This window comes from Lichenostomus cassidix, chromosome 3 (genome assembly GCF_008360975.1).
Source record: "Lichenostomus cassidix isolate B80296 chromosome 3, HeHo_3.0, whole genome shotgun sequence".
Taxonomy (NCBI): domain Eukaryota; kingdom Metazoa; phylum Chordata; class Aves; order Passeriformes; family Meliphagidae; genus Lichenostomus; species Lichenostomus cassidix.
Window position 1 is genome coordinate 45,541,303 of NC_139483.1, and position 16,790 is coordinate 45,558,092.

Sequence of the window (16,790 nt, forward strand, 5' to 3'; positions counted from 1 at the left end):
CAAATTAATATTTCCTTATATTTTCTTTCCTGTCCATTCATTTCACTTCATTCTTTGATTTTCTTTTGGAATTTTCCATTTATTCACTTATGTCTCCTTTCCTGTCTTTTCACATAAATTCAGTCCTGGATTTCTCACTTCATTTCCTTTCTGAAAATGAAAATTCTTGATTTCATGAAAGGAAATGAAATCTCACTATTTTGATGAGTATCATTTAATGAAGTTTCAGTTCATTTCACTGCATTTCATTTCATTCCATTCCATTCCATTCCATTCCATTCCATTTCATTCCTTTAGCTTCATTTACATTTTTTCAGTTTTTCCACACTAACCTTTTAGCAAGCTTGGGGCTGCGGCTGAGGTTCCCATCCCCATGTATGGCCCTAAGCAGCAAGGTGTGGAGGCAGCAATGTTGTGGCCTTGCCATGACCCTCTTGGCATGCGTTTTCCAGCCCCAGTGTCCCTGGAGTTCTAGGCTCTTTTCCTCTCTTAACCCTAACTGTAAGCCTAATGGCATCGTGTCGCTGAGGCTGAGTTCCCCATCACCATGAGTGGTCCAGACTGGAAAGATGTAGGAGCAGTAAAGTTGGGGCCCTGCAGGGATCACCTTGGCATGTCTTTCCCAGCCCTTGTTCTGGAGCTTTAGGATCTTTGACTCTCTCAATCCTAACCCTAATGGCAGCTTGGCACTGTGGCACAGGTCCTCATTGCCATAGGGAGCAGAGATTCAAAAGTGTGGAGCTGGCAATGTTGGCACTCTGCCCTGATGCCTTTGCGATGCCTTTTCGAGTGTCTGTGTCCCTGGAGCTGTAGGCTCGACAGCTCTCCAAACCCTAACTCAAATCCTAAGGGCAGCTTGTTGCTGCTGCTGAAATCTCCATCCCCATGGCTGGCCTGGATGCCGAAAATGGGGAGTGAGCAAACTTGGTACTCTGCTGTGATGAAATTTTTTGATTTTATGAAAGGAAATGAAATCTATTTCAATGTCATTTCATGAAGTTTTGGCTCATTTCACTGTAATCCATTCCATTCCATTCCCTTGTTTTCACTTCATTTCAGAATTTTCATTTTTTTCAATTTCATTTCCTTATACTTCCTTTCCCATTTTTTCATTTCACTTCATTCCTTGACTTCGCATTTCACTTCCTTTCACGACATGAAAATTCCTTATTTTGTGAAAGGAAATGAAATCTCGCAATTTCAATGACTATCATTTCATTATGTTTCAGCTCATTTCACTGCACTTCATTTCATTCCATTGAATTTCAAAAATTTAACTTCTCCTAAGAACTTTTTTCTATTTCATTTCCTTATTATTTCTTTTCCTGTCTTTTCATGTCACTTCATTGCTTGATTTCTCATTTAATTTCCTTTCATGAAATGAAAATTCTTCATGAAAGCAAATCTCGTGATTTCAATGAAAATCATTTAAGTTTCAGCTCATTTCACTGCTCTTCACACAGAGTAGCTGATAAGAAATTTACCACGACTTCTAGTGTTTAGTTTTCATATATTCACAGTTTACATAATTGTCAGAGTTGTAAATATGTTGCACATGAATTATTAAAAAATCACACACTGTTATTGTTAATTACTCAAATATTACCTTCATAAACCTGAACAGTGGGTAGTTTGTAAAGAGAAACTCTGTACTTGTTCTTTACAAAGGTCAACTTAAATTCTATTTTTTTCTCAGCTCCTAGTGCTCCCCTTCAAGCTGCATCCAAAAAGAGACAATATCAAACAATCTCCTAGTTGGTGCGGGAAAGAATATTTCACAGAGAACAAAATCATATAAATAAGGTCAATTTAATTATTCACTGAAGGCTCAATATACAGAAAACATCAAAATACCAAAAGTCCTGAATGGCAATCATAAAATATGCTCTAGGAAAATTCAGAGTAAAGACATCCATCAGCAATTTCAGCAGAGATTTCCATACTGTGACCAAAAGTGAACTGCTTGGAGAGCTTCAGATGCTGAATCCCTTCAGTATTTCCCAACTTAAGAATGTGGTTTCCTTTGGCAGCCCACAGACACTGCCACTGAAACCCATCTCCAGCCAACATCCTACTGGCTGAAATCCATCTCATTCTCATGTCTCTTCAACTCATCCCTGTAATGGCTTTATTTGGATGACATTTACTTTTGTCTCATTGTGTTTACTGCTGTCATCTATTTGTTCAGTGTCATCACTGGCGATAATAAAAATGATAGAGGAGGAGCTGAAAGTCACTTTCTTCTTCGGCCTGTCCCCTGCTTTCTGAGACATAACTATTGGTCGTATTGGTTTGTCACTCCCTGTTGCTGGTGTCTCTTTCATTGTCCTCTGGAATCTCATCAGGCGAAAGCACAGGAGTTGCAAAAGGCAGTGTCGAAACTGCAAGAGAGAATAAACAGAATGAAGTTCAGCTTCCTAAGCATTCACTATCCTGTACCAGCCAGTGAAGGGTGCACTACAGTAAGTGACTTAAAATAAGAGACTTCTGCATATCTTCTGAATGAGTTTCAGTAACCAGACATGGTGCCTTTGTAGTGGGCACTTTTTTCTCTACATCTGAGTAAGATCACCAAGCCAACAGAGGGCACTGACATGCAATTGAATATTTTACCAGCCACAAGATCTGCAATCCACAATCTGCAAAAGACAAGAGGACTAGGTTCCAAAGTGTGCTATAGATTTTGTTTCATTTTCCAAAATCACACATTTGATCCAGCGGGGAAATAGTATTGTCACAAACACTTCACAGGAGGATACAAAGGGAAGGAATGAGGGGAGGAAAGGCATATAAAATATTTTCTTCCTTTAAGTAACTCCAGGGTCTGGAATTTTAACAAAAGCATTTAATGTCACAGATGTAACATGAAATTTCATTGGTAACACTGAAGTCAAATGTTCCCATTGAATATGGAAAGAACAGAAGTCTTTCAGCTAACTAGCAGATACCTGTGACACAGAAAGTCTGTTCTACCGTGTGATTAAAAAATGTGAGGTGTTCACTGAAAGCTTGCCCCAGCACATAGAACAAAAATTTGAGTAGTAGCACTGTGCTAATTCTCTAATTATGGTCTCCCCTTCAACAAAACAAAGACCCAAGTATGAATATTAAAAGATGCATTCATTCAGTAGTTCCATGTCTGGACACATTTAAAGCTCAAATATTATCCTTTGGGGAAGATCTCTGGTTTTACAAGAAATAAGTGGGCAATTTCCTCTTTGTTTAATAACCTGTAACAAGACTTGCCTGGAATGCATGAAGAGGACTTCAACCAATCAACCAACCAACCAACCAACCAAACTATCAAAAATCCCCAAAACAAAAACAACAAAACCCACACACACAACAACAAATATCTGGAAGCAGGTGGGAAATAACACACCTTTTCTCTGCTTTTAACAGCATTCCATTTAGCTGTGTTAAGGATTACTCTGTATTACCCTGCATTGCCAGTGCCTGTGTTTTCCCAGCTATCATGCAAGAAGCAGTCTAACATGCCAGTTTGGAACAAGGTTTTGCTGTGGAAAATTAATCCTACTCTGACACAGGGAAGGCAATAGGTCTGTCCTGCTGGGAAAGGGACCTAGCTAATTACAAGATCTCAGTGAAAGACAATCTTGTGCTAAAAAATGGTCATGTGGAAGCCTTGGTAATTTCAGAGGTAATGGTCTACTTCAAAGTAGCACAGAAGTTAGAAAGTACAAGCATGTTAGAACAGGTCAGATAAAGCAAGGCTATTACAGAGAACCTGTTTCAGGATTCCTTCTGAGGACAAAATAACCCCCAAAAATTAAGCAAAAATACCATCATTTTGGTCCTAATTTAGAATTAGAGGCAAGAAAAAATACTTCAAAATACATCTCCAATAAACATGTTTAGATGATTGATTCTTATCCTGGCTGTGTCTTTATCCTACAGACTGCTGCTGACCCAGGCTGCTGCCCTGCTACGTTAACCCAGTGTAGGAAATCAGAGTACATTCCATCTCCACCATGAGTTTAAAGGTAAGGAAAACCCAGGAAAATTCCTCCAACAACCATTCATGGTTTTTTACCCTTTGTCCAGGGATTCTGTTAAACACCAGGTATCTTTATACCATTGTGGTTTGAGAAGTTTACAATGTGCAGGTTACATGCTCAGTTTCAGTTCTTGTGTTGCTATAACATTGAAGGCAGAGGCAACTTTTTTATACCTAAAAAACAGACACTGATTACTCTAGATTTTCTCTAATGGAGTTCTACTGTGGTAAGGGAGTGATTCAGATGAGGTCTTCTAGTTGCAATGCATTTCATGGGTAACCTGTCAAAACTAGACAATGAAATTCTGACATTCTTTCCGGTCCCCTTCATGCAAGTTAAATGTTTGAATTCACATATGAGCAAATTAAATTTCTGATCTGGTAGTATTTAAGCACCATCAGGGATTTTACTTTACTTCTTCTAGATTGTCACCATTTATCCTAGCTTTTCAAATTTAAAAAAAAAAATTCAGATTAAAGTATATCAGACCTAAACTCCACAAGTATGATATTGCCTACTACTAATTCAAACAAGAAAACCTTTAATGTGCCTACCTTTCTACTCATGAAGATATAGATGACTGGATTATAAGCAGTGCTTGACTTGGCAAAGAAAGATGGGATGATAGCTACTGTTGGAGTTACAAGGTTGCTATAGCCGTATGTTATCAAGAGGGAGACCACTGCATAGGGCATCCAACACACAAGAAACGTGGAGATCATCAAGAAACACATTTTAGCCACCTTCTTTTCATATTTTAGAAGTTTGATCACTTGAACCGTTTGGAAATCTTCTACACTACGAAGCTGTAGAGGGGGGAAAAAAAGTAAAATAAAATAGCTTTACATTTTACCTGAACCTGAATAGTTCTACATTTATTTACAAGTAACTGATTCACTCTTTTAGTTTAAGGTACAGATACTCTAGACTTCATCTTGTAAACCACAATTCTGCAAGCTTACATCATGTTTCTCAGAGTTTTATTCTCTACATTAAGTGTAAAAATACAAGCTGAGGAAAAATAGAATAGCCAATCTACTAGAAAACAACAAATCCAGAGATGTAACAAAACATGCTAGAGTTGTAAGTATTTTAGAAACATAATTTGCCCTCAGCTATTGGCATAAGCAAGTTCAGTTTACATTAGTGGTCCTTTGTCTAACTAGTTAAACAATCCTGTAGATTTGTGTCATCAGAAATCTTTAGAGAAAAGAAAATTTCATAAATAGATTTCCCTGTACTGCTTTGCCCCATAGTTTGTTACTCCAAAATTATGAAATCTCCAAAGAAGACTACTAGGCAGCAGGTTCCAAGTGTTATCTGAGTCATAAAATAAGGAAAAGATAGGATATGCACATGACTCCACTGGACTCCACAAATTATCCATTGTGCCAATACTGTTGATCATAAACTTGAATGGGTCCAGCCTAACTACCCACAGAATATGAATCATTAACACTTCCTCATACTAAAGATTTGGATTGAATTTTTTGGGTGAGGATCTGATGTGGATTAGTAAGCATAAGCAGTTCCCTACCTGCTCCCAGTGAAACCACACAACAATAGACTTCAGAAGCTCTAGGCTGGTTTTCTCCCAATCCTACATCCTATCTAGTGGTAACTGACATGGATGAACATCATTCAAAACTTTGAATGGGAAGTGAGAGTGCAAATTTGGCCTGGATCCAACCTTAACATACAGCCTCAATATTTTTCATTTGATCACTTGATCATATTATTTTGTAATATCAAAAATATTACATTAAAGGAACTCTCCTTTGAATTAACTTACCATTCTTACTGCATACAGAATATGGCCATAGCAATAGGCCATGATCCCAACAGGTGCTACTAGACAGCCAAGGAAAAAAAGGAGGACAAAGGAGGTATCATTGGGGTCTTTTGACTTCCAGTCCACTGAGCAACCTAATCCATGAATTTCCAGTGTGTATCTGTTCCAGCCCAAGAGAGGTGCTCCAGTCCAGGCTAATGAGTACAGCCAGATATATGTGATAGCCCTCCAGGACCAAGAGAAGTCAATCACTTTTGCATGGACCACCCGAATGTAGCGTTCATAGGCAAGAGCGGTGAGAGTCATAATTGAAACAATCCCTGTAAAATAATAAAATCAATTAAGTTATTCACAAATACTGTAAATTGGACTGAAATCTTCTTGATAAACATTTCCTTTGCTAGCAGGCTAACTCAAAATGACCTAGCCCATATTAAGTATGTAACACCAACAAGATTTTTGGGTGACAATGCATTACGCACTAACTTCAAACTACTCAGACAAGGAAGCTGACATCTGATCCATTATGTACAATGGGCAAGGGAAAAAAGAGACCAAGCAAATACTTCTTCCTAAACATTACTTCATTAAGTGAGCTATCATGGTCCAAGGTTTGGGTTTTTTTCTGCTGGCAAATGTTGTAGGGTTTGTTGTTGTTATACATTCCTTTGGGGTGTGTGGTTTCGTTTGGCTGTTGTTTAGGTTTTTAAAAGAAAAAGCTATCATATAAAACTGAGATAATCTGCAATAAAAAAATCTGGTATAAACTTAGTGAATTCAGAGTTGAGACTGAAATTAAAGAAAGCCTGCAGCAATTGAAAGCATAGATATGCACCTTTAATGTGAACAAAATTACTAGAAGAATTCCAGTTTATTTCAAGATATTCTGGAAGTCTTTGCATTTCAAAGAGAACGAGGAAGGCAAAGCATTGCATTGCTGAAGGTGTCCCATCTGAAAAACATTCAGTTATTTTGAATGCCCTATCTTGCTGCTTTCATAAAAATATCAGTCTTTATTTATGCGCTCTCTTCCTTTTCTGTCCACCTCAAACCCAGTACACAATTATTAGTATTTTATGACAGAAATCACACATTATCTTTAGCTCTCAGTATTACCCTATCTAAACACTTCTATAGTTTCATGGAGTCAAGGCAATTGTCGTGATTAGAATATAAGGATTTCTGTTTCAATGGTCTGTAATATTTGTCAACTAAAAACCAAATTGCCCATCAGCCAAATGTCAGACACCTGAAATCTGTTATGATTCAGTCATGAAGTTCATAAACATAGGCTCTTAAACAACAAAAGGGTGTATTTCACACTGTTCTCTGAGATTATACAGATATCTGTGTCTAAGTCTGTATAGATTTTATCTAATATGAAACACAAGTATTTTGTCATGAATATGCACAGCGTTTAATTTCTTCAAATACATCCATATGTGCCAGAAAGTGCATGTATACAGCTGTAAGAAGGTTAACTATGCAGATTTCACTACCAATGAGAGAATAACCATTTTTTACTGAGCAGAAATCTGATCTCACTTTGAAAAAAAAAAGATAAGCATTTAATGAAGACAAATTAACAACAGAAGGAGCAGCAACATGGATTTTAGGAACATAACCAAGAGTAACAAAATCTAGAGCAACCCATAGCCTCTCTGTCAAGGTATTCAACAGCAAAACCAGTTTATTATTAACCAAGTATCTAATAGGATATCCTAAATAGGATATCCTTTAGGATTCTAAGAAAGTTACTTTATGCTGCAGTCATTAAAGGATTCCCTTTTCATAAGTGATGAGCTTAGAATGCTTTCTTGATTAAGAGAATTTCCCTTTCAAAAAGAAAATATGCCACACTCTTTCTCTTTAGATCTCTTTAAAATGAAACTATTTTTATTTTTTTAATTATGTCCTTTTTTTCTAGTTATCTTTAAACCTTCATCACAAAAATATGTAGATATTGTTGCTTGAAACTGGACTAGCAAATGTGGAACAGAAGGTTTCCAAAGACCTAAGGTTTGGTTCATTGGTCGTTTTTTTGTTGTTGTTTTTTTTATGAAATTGAAAAGTAGTCCTTCATGCCCTTTTTTGTGACCCAACATGCTGAAAATACATTGAGCAATGTGGATCTAAGCAAAATATTATCAGGCATTAGAAAATAACTACAGGATTTTATAGGTATTATTCTGCAGTTACACTGGCGCAGGCAAGTACTTTATTCAATCAAACGCAGTCTACTTCCTGAACACAAGGTAAGGCAAGAAGTTCCCCTCCCATTTCCCTTACCCAAAGATTAGGAATTACAAAATGTTACCTGACAGTCATGAAAATCAACCACAGACATGTTTATGGATGAAAATTAACATCACTCAGCTAAAGGCTCAGTTTGCTTACATAGTGCACTGCAGCTTTGTCTGATCAGTGGAGAGAAAGAGCAGCTCCTCAGCATGATGAGCCAGAATTCTTAAACTACCCTTTTGCTCTTACCACCTTCCTTCTCCCTACAATGGTATTCAATGACTTATGTCCCTGTGTGCTCTCAATATTTCCCCATCCCTTTCTTTATGAGTGCAGAATTCTAGCCACGACAAAGTAATCAAAAGCATGCATGCTTGGCTGAAAATACAGGTGTTCAAAAGCAATAATTTACTGAGTCCTTGACATTCTCAAGGAAGGCAGCGGATCCTCAATATCTCTAAAAATCAGTATGTGCACAGAGATGTTTGAACAATGTTCTATCAAGCCTCTTTCAGTCTGTAACCACTGCTCTTCAAAGGTATACATTATTTTTTTTCCCCCTGAACTGTAAACAGGACCTTGGAAAGCCTGTTGGACAGTATGCACCAAAATGCAAATTCTTGTTCTGTTGGTATTCAAGGAGTGTCTGGTAGCATGCAGAAATGAGGCAGGAGATGCAGGTCACAGCATAAGATATATATGATTTATGTATGTGTATGGCTCCATTTTCTATGTATGATTCAGTTTCTGTAGTCTAGTGCAGAGGAAAGCACCGAATTTTATTTCCCTCCCTGCCCCCACGCCTCTCCAGGAGCTTTTCTGGGAATTATTAAATTTCATTCCAATCGAGTTGCATATTTTAATACGATGAAATATGTGCTGATTAAAAAACCAAATCTGTTACAGAAAGCCATTATGGTTATTGTTTGGATATTAGCCCCCTCTTAAGCAAAAATATGGATTTCAAACCAATTTTACCTTTTATCTGAACCAAATTTTCTTATGCTTCTTGAGGTACCGAAGATCTACATGTTTTGTTTCAAGGCTAAGGCCCAAGATTCTGAGGGCTGATTTATTCTACCAGCAAATCACTCTTTCTAACTTTTTCAAAAAGACTTGACTTTCCAGTGTTTACAGAAGATGTATGTCTGATATATAAATTTTCATCTCAGGGAATACTCCTATCTGTAAGTGCTGGTTATAAACATAATTTTTTTTTTGTCTTTAGGAACTGATGCTAGTTTTAGCACTAATTTAAGCCTGGGCAATTATCCTGGCACAAATGGGGTCACTCCCATGTAAGCTGCAGATAAACATAGCAAAAGTGAAGTTTTCTTGTTTAAGCCACTAGCTTGCAATTTCTATGCTGCAACTCCTCTTCTTCTCCAGGCACACAGAATCAGGGAGCAGTGACAACCTACTTCTTGTTATTTGAATGTTTACAAAGAAAATTCCCTTTTTTGCCATTTTGTAATGTTCACCTACCGAAATACTGCATTTAGGGCAGATTTCATTACGTATCATATATGATAATTATTTCTTCTGTATTCTGGGCTTTTCTGTATTTTTTGAGTTCTGGATACATCATTAAATACTTCAAGCTGCACGGTATAGGTCATCACAGAGAAGACTGCAAAACACAGCGAAGCTGTACTGTGTTGTACTGTACAGTATGTATATTCTGATTTTATAATCATTAATTAGAAGAAAAATATTGCAGTGCCTTTAGAATTGAAGCATTAGTTTCAACATGTTAGAACGATCTCAACAGCTTCTGCGCTCTCCATGCAAGGTACACCTTACTTTCACAGTTTGCCATATTGAGCCTTTGCCCCAAACATGGCCTATAATTTGATCAGAGGCGGTATCAGATATCCCCAAAGACTGAGCATCTCTACAGAGCAGCTACAGCATAATGTAGCAAATAAGATCCAGTTCTGAGACAGACCATGAATTCTGTCAAATGACATAATTTTCTATATCAATTAATACTTTCCCTACATTCAAGTGCTGAATGACTATTTTCCACACCTAATCACAGAAGAAAGCCACTCCTGCAATCCCACCTCACCTCTTTTCACATTTAAAAAGCTAGACAGCAGCAATTTAGTAGAAGCAACTTCCTGTTCATGGCAAGACAGGGTGCTATTGCACGCTCTAGTTTTGTACCACAAAATATATAACCAGTCTATTTGAATTCAGCAATTCTGCATTACAATAAGTTTGAGGCACCAGCTATGTATCACTTCTAATTTTTCAACCAATTTTAACATCTGCATTCAAATCTAGGTAGGTGAAAAACCACTTCTCTTAGACATAATAGACTTCAAGTAGATTTTCTATGCAGCTGTCCTATAAAACTATGGCGAAATAAATCACCTCTTACAGATTCAATACTCCAAGTGATTAACTCGCTCTGAAAAAAAAAAAAAGCTGAAGCTGAAAGCATGCTGATTGAGCCTCCAGCTATTTGTAACACAAGATCTTAAAACTATCTGCTGAGTAACAATAGAAAATGCTTTTAGTGAGATTAAATCAGTGCATATAACATACACTGGTAATGCAAGAGGGTTGCACGGGACATCATTCTGTCACTGTGAAGAGAAGAGCCCTAGGTGAACAGGCTGTAACTGAATCCAGGTCCACAGGACACTCTCAGGCAATTAATCCTTACTTCAGTGTTTGGTGGGTATGGTGGTACTGGTATCAGCTTGCCTTGAAACAAAATAAAAGAACCTCAGCTGTACACGCAACAGCTTCTCATGGGAAAGTACAGCCTGTAAAACTTCTTACAATTTTCCCCATCCTCTAGTTCACCATACTGGAATGGAATATACACATGGATATCAACATTTATTTCGTAGTTCATCAAGACCTAGCTGCTGTATACCAATGGTAATCTGTCCAGAAGGGATATAATACTTTTAATTAATTTGACATTAAAAGCTGGCAGTGTTTTTTTACCCTTGCTAAAACAGCTTACAGATAGGAAAGACAGTGTTCTCTAATCACACTTCAGTAACAGTTGCCTTTCAATCACAAACAAGGTTTAATAATACGAAGTCTACCCCAGAGCACACCCTGACTGTGAAATCTTCTGTCAAGAGACTGCCTCAGATAGAGTTTTGGTTCCTGTTCCTCGAGACCATTCCCGTTATCAACAGCTTTTCCATTCCTTTCTTTTTTTGCATGATTAAGCATACCAGGAAGTGTCAGAACACCAGCACTAGCCAATGGTTTAGCTGCCACTGCTTGTAGCTGAAGTGATTTATGCTTGAGGGGTTATGTGTATGTGCTCCACATGATAAGACTAGCTTACCTCAAAACCCTCAGGGCCTATTTCTATGCACAGAAGGCATTAAAGGAGACATCCACTGCCTGGGGGTGAGCAGTACACAAATTTCTCTTGTGCACATCAAGTTCTGACAGTCATGGTCAATTAAAAAAAACCCTTTTGTGTCTGTGAGAAGCCAGCAGATAAACAAAGATCATGACACCTTGATCCTGTATTTCACTATTACCCTCTAACCTGCAGAAAGAAATTATCTGTGTCTGCTAACCAAGACTTTTGGGTACATTTAGCTGTCAGGTGTCCTCTCTAGAAATTATACCCAAAAAGCTGTGCTGTCAGTGATAGACAGCAAAGCTCCCAGGTATGAGTTGTATTCCTGAATCAGATAAAGAGATTACACAGATCTCTACTACTTACAGCTTGGTCGACTACAGACAGGGAAACAGAAGCTTTTCACATAAAGAGAGGGTGGCAGATGCAGTAAGGCCAGCACAGAGTTGACTGCACAGCCACACAGAAAGGTGACCCTCATGGTATAAATACATCACTTAATTGAAGCAGCTACCACATCACATCAGGATACATCACCTGTTACAAAACAAACATTGAAACTCAGTGAAACAAAATTAAGAGGGGATTACTGTCTAAGAACTTACGTCACAGAAGCTTAGACTAAGACCTGTCAGGTAATCATTTATGTCATTTTCCCCACATTAGAATATGCGGTGCATTGCAGTAGAGAAAGCAAAGTCCTTTTTGCGGCCTCTGATATGAAGACATACGTACCTAAACGGTATCTTGACTTCAGACTTTAATAAGTAAAAGAAAGTAGGAACTGTTATTTATGTGACAAAGACAGATGTTCAGTAGTCAAAATTACCATCTTTGCACTGTAGCAAGCAGGTTTCTGCACCCTCTAAAGGCTTGATGAAAAGCTTTCAAGTCACAGAAAAAATAGGCAGTAGCACAAACATCAGGTTTGGAGCTATGCAATGTAACTTAAGAGTAGAAATTACTACATGGGCTTGTCTCACGATAAAGTTATGATAATGCAGAAGTACACTGTTGTGAGGACCACAAAAGCCAGCCATTCATTCCTAGACCATCTGTAGTTCTGCTGCCATCTTCTCAACTTAAAAGGTTCAAAATGTAAACATCTGCTTACAGTGTCTAAGTTCTGGATCTTACATGCCTCCAACTGGCTGGCAAAATGAGAAGCACTCTTACAGTGAAAATGTGCAGATTCTTCAATGCAAAATTGTTAGAAGTGTAGAGAGTGCCCTCATATCTGTGAGGGGGAAAAAATTTGTCATTATTATGTAATGAAAGCTTCTGAAAATATAAATGCTACCAGTTTATTTTAAGCATAAATGCCACCTATGTATTTAATCATGCTGAAATCCTCAAGAGGAACACAGGAATACCTTGATCTTGGCTTTCAAAACAGTATAAGCAAAAAACTTTGTAAGAACACGTGAAAATTTAAAATAAAGTTACTTGATCATGATTTTCAAAGTGATTCCTTATTAAATACAGTAATTAGAAAAAATCTGATTTTTAAAATTTGTTGAGAATTAGCTCTGAATTTAAAGTGAAAATCCTATTTTAAAAATGTAATAATTTGTCCCAAACTTGTTTACTATCAGGGGACACTCTCATTTATAAGTTAACACATGCAGAGAACAACTTACACCAAGTACTGTGTCTTAGGGGCTGTTCTTCCAATTAAAAAAAAATGCATGAAGATCAAAACTATGTCTGAACAGCCTCCAGACCCAAAGGGGTGGCACAGAAAGCTCACATAGCAATGCTTGAGTTCACACCCACGAATGAAATCACATAGCTGTAAATAAACAGGTTTTGGTCATCTCATGTAAAATGAGCCAGACTGAGTCCAATCCCAGGACCTATCCACACCATTAAAGAAACCTCACACGATCTCTTATAGTTTAATAGAGTCCATATCCATGGTATCAGAGCTACCACTTTATTCTAGAAACATCTTTATTATGTCATTATGGCTTACTGAGCAATTGAACACTGCAAAGCTCTAAGTAGTCTGCTTAGTCAACGAGAATTTCACTTTCCAAAGTTGTCAATTTTGTATGTCTTCCGATCAGCGAATGTACTTTGTATTCCCAAAAGTTCCTGAGGCAATTGCTATGCTTTCAGAAGCACTTGTAGGTAATACACATGTAAGATTTCCATTACATTACTTTCCTTACCACCATCACCTCAAGATAATAGGTGCCTTGGGCTGTTATATACAAGAGAAGTATATTTATAAATATAATACCTAGTTACTCTGAATGGAATCTTTAATCAGTATCTTCACCACTACCAGGGGGAAAAAAACAAACAAAAACCCCCCCAAAAAAAACAAAACCAAACAAACAAAAACAAAAATCACCCAAATAAACAAACAAAAATAATTTAAAAAATAAAAAACAACAAACATAAAACACCCAACCAAAACACCTAACCCCAAACAATAACCACAAACTACCAAACAGAAACAAAAAAATCCTTTTGTATTACTCATTTTTTTCATAGACACATTACAAAATGTAAATAGAAGCCATGGTAGCAATAATCCAGATGGCAAACAAAGTGTGATGCAACCTGTGGGGCATCGTTTATGATTTTTTTTTTCCCTCAGTATTGACATGCTCCTGATTTCCTACACAGGTGGGGAACCACTTACCTTCAACAACAGGAAAGAACAATCCTATTTCTAGATAAGAAAATTAAAACAATACCATGGAGGTTAAGATTAGACACCACTTTTTCAGATTAGCATTCAAGTATAATAGCCAAGTGAAATATTTTCTATTACATTACCTGGCAGCTAAAGAAAAGTAAACTCAGGCATCATTCCTGAACATTAAGTTGTGCATTTACTGTCCACTTGCATGTGACAAACTATACACAAACATATGCTTTTCTAATAATAGTAATAAAAAAATTCTTCCTTATTATGGAAGAGGAACATAGCATGACCAACCACAAGAAGATGTTATTTTGCAAACCACTAATGCTAACTTGACTGCTCTCTAGATAAGGCCCATGAATTTGCCTAAATTTCTTTGGGAAAAAAATTCTTACACAGAGGTATGCAGGAAATCGACACTGAATATATTTATAGTAGCAAATTATGTAGCATACCTCAAAAAAACCAGAAATTAAAAGTCATATGTGATCAAGAAATTTCCTTGCTGATTTATATACCTCATTGTTTCTATTTCTACTGTTTCAGAAGATTGTATGAGATTATTGTAGTCTGGTTTTACTACCCTTATTATGTATCTTATTTTCTGAACCTATATGGAAAATGCCTCCATCAAAAATAATTAGTATAATACATAAGAGAAAAAGGTAGGAACAGAACTGTACTTTACATCTCCTGTGTAAGCCTAATGTTCGGTTGTCTGGCAGCATCTGTTTGGCAGACACTTGGGTTTCTCAAGAATTTGAGCAGGCTGAATGATGGAGACAACCTTATCCTAGCGAGGTTCTCTAGTACCTTCTCCAAAAACAACAGCTACACAAATGTCTGAAAGCTGTGCACTGCAGAAATCATCCAGCACCAAACCTTGCACAAAATGGTTAACTACATCCTGCACCCACTGCAACTTTCCAGCTGTAAAATTTTTGCTGCGCTATGCAGCAGCAGTCAAATCAATCATGAGCAGCCATGCACCTCTGCCCAGCAGCCCACAAAAGGCAGACTACAGAACCATGTGAATCAAAGATTATGTACACAGGAAATCTACAAAGCTTATTGAAGACTGTAATATGTTGCCTTAGAGCCAATTTTCAGCGTATACATGTCCCATCAGTGCACTGTGATCCACTTTTAATTTATACATCTCTGCCAGGAAAAAAATATCTGACATGAGCTTTAGATTTTGTTCCTGATTAGCCGAACATTTACTTTCACCATTAGAAATGCAAGCCTGTTCTTTTGCAGCATCCTTTACTGGTAAAAACAAAGCCATGTTCCTTGTAAAAGACTGCATGTGCACAGCTGGACTGCAACCTATTCTTCTGCAGACTTCTGCAAAAGGGTATGTATTCATTTCAGGAAGGAAACCAGTGAAGAGCTTACAGGTTTTGAAAATGGAAATAGTGTAAGTACTCCTTCTGCAGTGCTCAGATTTCAGGGCAATCAGTGGTTTCCCAAAGCCCACCTGTGACACCGATATGACTGAGAGATGGTACTCCAATTTCCCATATGTATAAGGAAATTCAAGGCACTGCCACATACTGTGTAGCTTTATAAACAGACAAGTTGGGACACTGGGAAGGCTGCTGGGGACTGGCTTTCCACCTGTTCCACGGAGGTGGGACACTGCCTACCCTACACCCAGAGTCATACGTGCTCCTTATCCACAGACTGCAGCCCTTCCTCCTATAAAATACAGTCGTTTATGCTCATGAATCCTGTGCAACACTCGGTCAACTCGAGACCCCTTCTAACAGCGCTGCCGCCCTTTCCCCTAAGTGTCCCGTTAACGGGCAAGGCCGGGAGGCCGAGAAACTGATTCTCGAAGAATTTTTTCTCTCCGCATCGTTTCCTTCACCACTGCCGCTCTTCTTTACCACAAAGCTCCCGCTCCGCCCCGCCAGGGCGGCGATTGAACCCCCAGGGCGGGAGTGCCCCGAAGGAGCGGCGGGGAGGGAGCGGCTGGGGACGGCGGGGAGCGGGACGTGGCGGTTGGAGCGGCCGGGAAGCGGACAGGGCAGGCGGGAAAGAGGGGACAGGGCGGTCGGGAAGCGGACAGGGCAGCCGGGAAAGAGGGGACAGGGCGGTCGGGAAGTGGACAGGGCGGCCGGGAAAGAGAGGACAGGGCGGTCGGGAAGTGGACAGGGCGGTTGGGGCAGTTGGGAAGCGCGGACGAGGCGCGGGACCGCCGGTACAAGCGGGCGAGGAGAGACCCAGCAGGACAGGGAGGGCCAGGCGACGCCCGCGGCCCCAGCACCCACCGAAGAGGCTGCTGCTGAAGCCGTCCCACACGCAGCCGGCGGCGTCCCACACCCAGCGGCTCCTCAGGCAGGACATGAAGGTAAGGCTCACGCCGAAGACCGATACCAGCAGGTCGCTGAGGCTGATGTTGACGAGGAAGAGGTTGGTGGGCGTGCGGAGCCGCTTGAACTTGTAGTAGAGCACCAGCACCAGCAAGTTGTTGCACAAGCCCAGCATGCCGATGGTGGCGACCAGCAGCGCCAGCAGCTCGTAGGTGCCGGCGCTGAAGAGAGGCCGCTCGCCCGGCACCTCCTGCTCGGGCGCCGCGGGCTCCGGGCGGCTGGAGGTGTCCGTGCCGTTCTCCGAGGGCATGGCTCCCGGCGGAGCGGGGCTAAACCTCCCGGCTCGCTCCCAGCCCCATGGCACACCGATGCTCTGGGCAGGAGGAGGAGGAGGAGGAGTCCCTGCCGCCTTCCCGCC

At 39.4% G+C, this 16,790-nt stretch overlaps 2 protein-coding genes across 3 annotated transcripts in view; one reads left to right on the forward strand and one right to left on the reverse strand.

Moving 5' to 3' along the window:
• Positions 1 to 1,790: 1,790 nt before the first annotated feature.
• Positions 1,791 to 16,764, reverse strand: OPN3 (opsin 3). 2 transcript variants are annotated; one of them, XM_085055574.1, is made up of 4 exons: positions 16,331 to 16,764; positions 5,812 to 6,131; positions 4,574 to 4,825; positions 1,791 to 2,381 (listed from the first exon to the last, which is right to left on the reverse strand). In XM_085055574.1, the coding sequence occupies exons 1-4, from the start codon at positions 16,680 to 16,682 to the stop codon at positions 2,112 to 2,114; spliced, it is 1,194 nt and encodes a 397-aa protein (XP_084911700.1). In that variant the 5' UTR covers positions 16,683 to 16,764; the 3' UTR covers positions 1,791 to 2,111. The 2 variants fall into 2 exon arrangements, with proteins under 2 accessions (XP_084911700.1, XP_084911701.1); XM_085055575.1 differs by lacking the exon at positions 16,331 to 16,764 and adding an exon at positions 11,762 to 11,903.
• The window catches only part of WDR64 (WD repeat domain 64), a 67,468-nt gene continuing 66,583 nt past the window's right edge, over positions 15,906 to 16,790 (forward strand). Inside the window, exons 1-2 of the mRNA XM_085055573.1 lie at positions 15,906 to 16,143; positions 16,209 to 16,410. The gene's annotated coding sequence lies outside the window, so the exon portion shown is untranslated. The remainder of the gene's footprint in view (positions 16,144 to 16,208; positions 16,411 to 16,790) is intronic.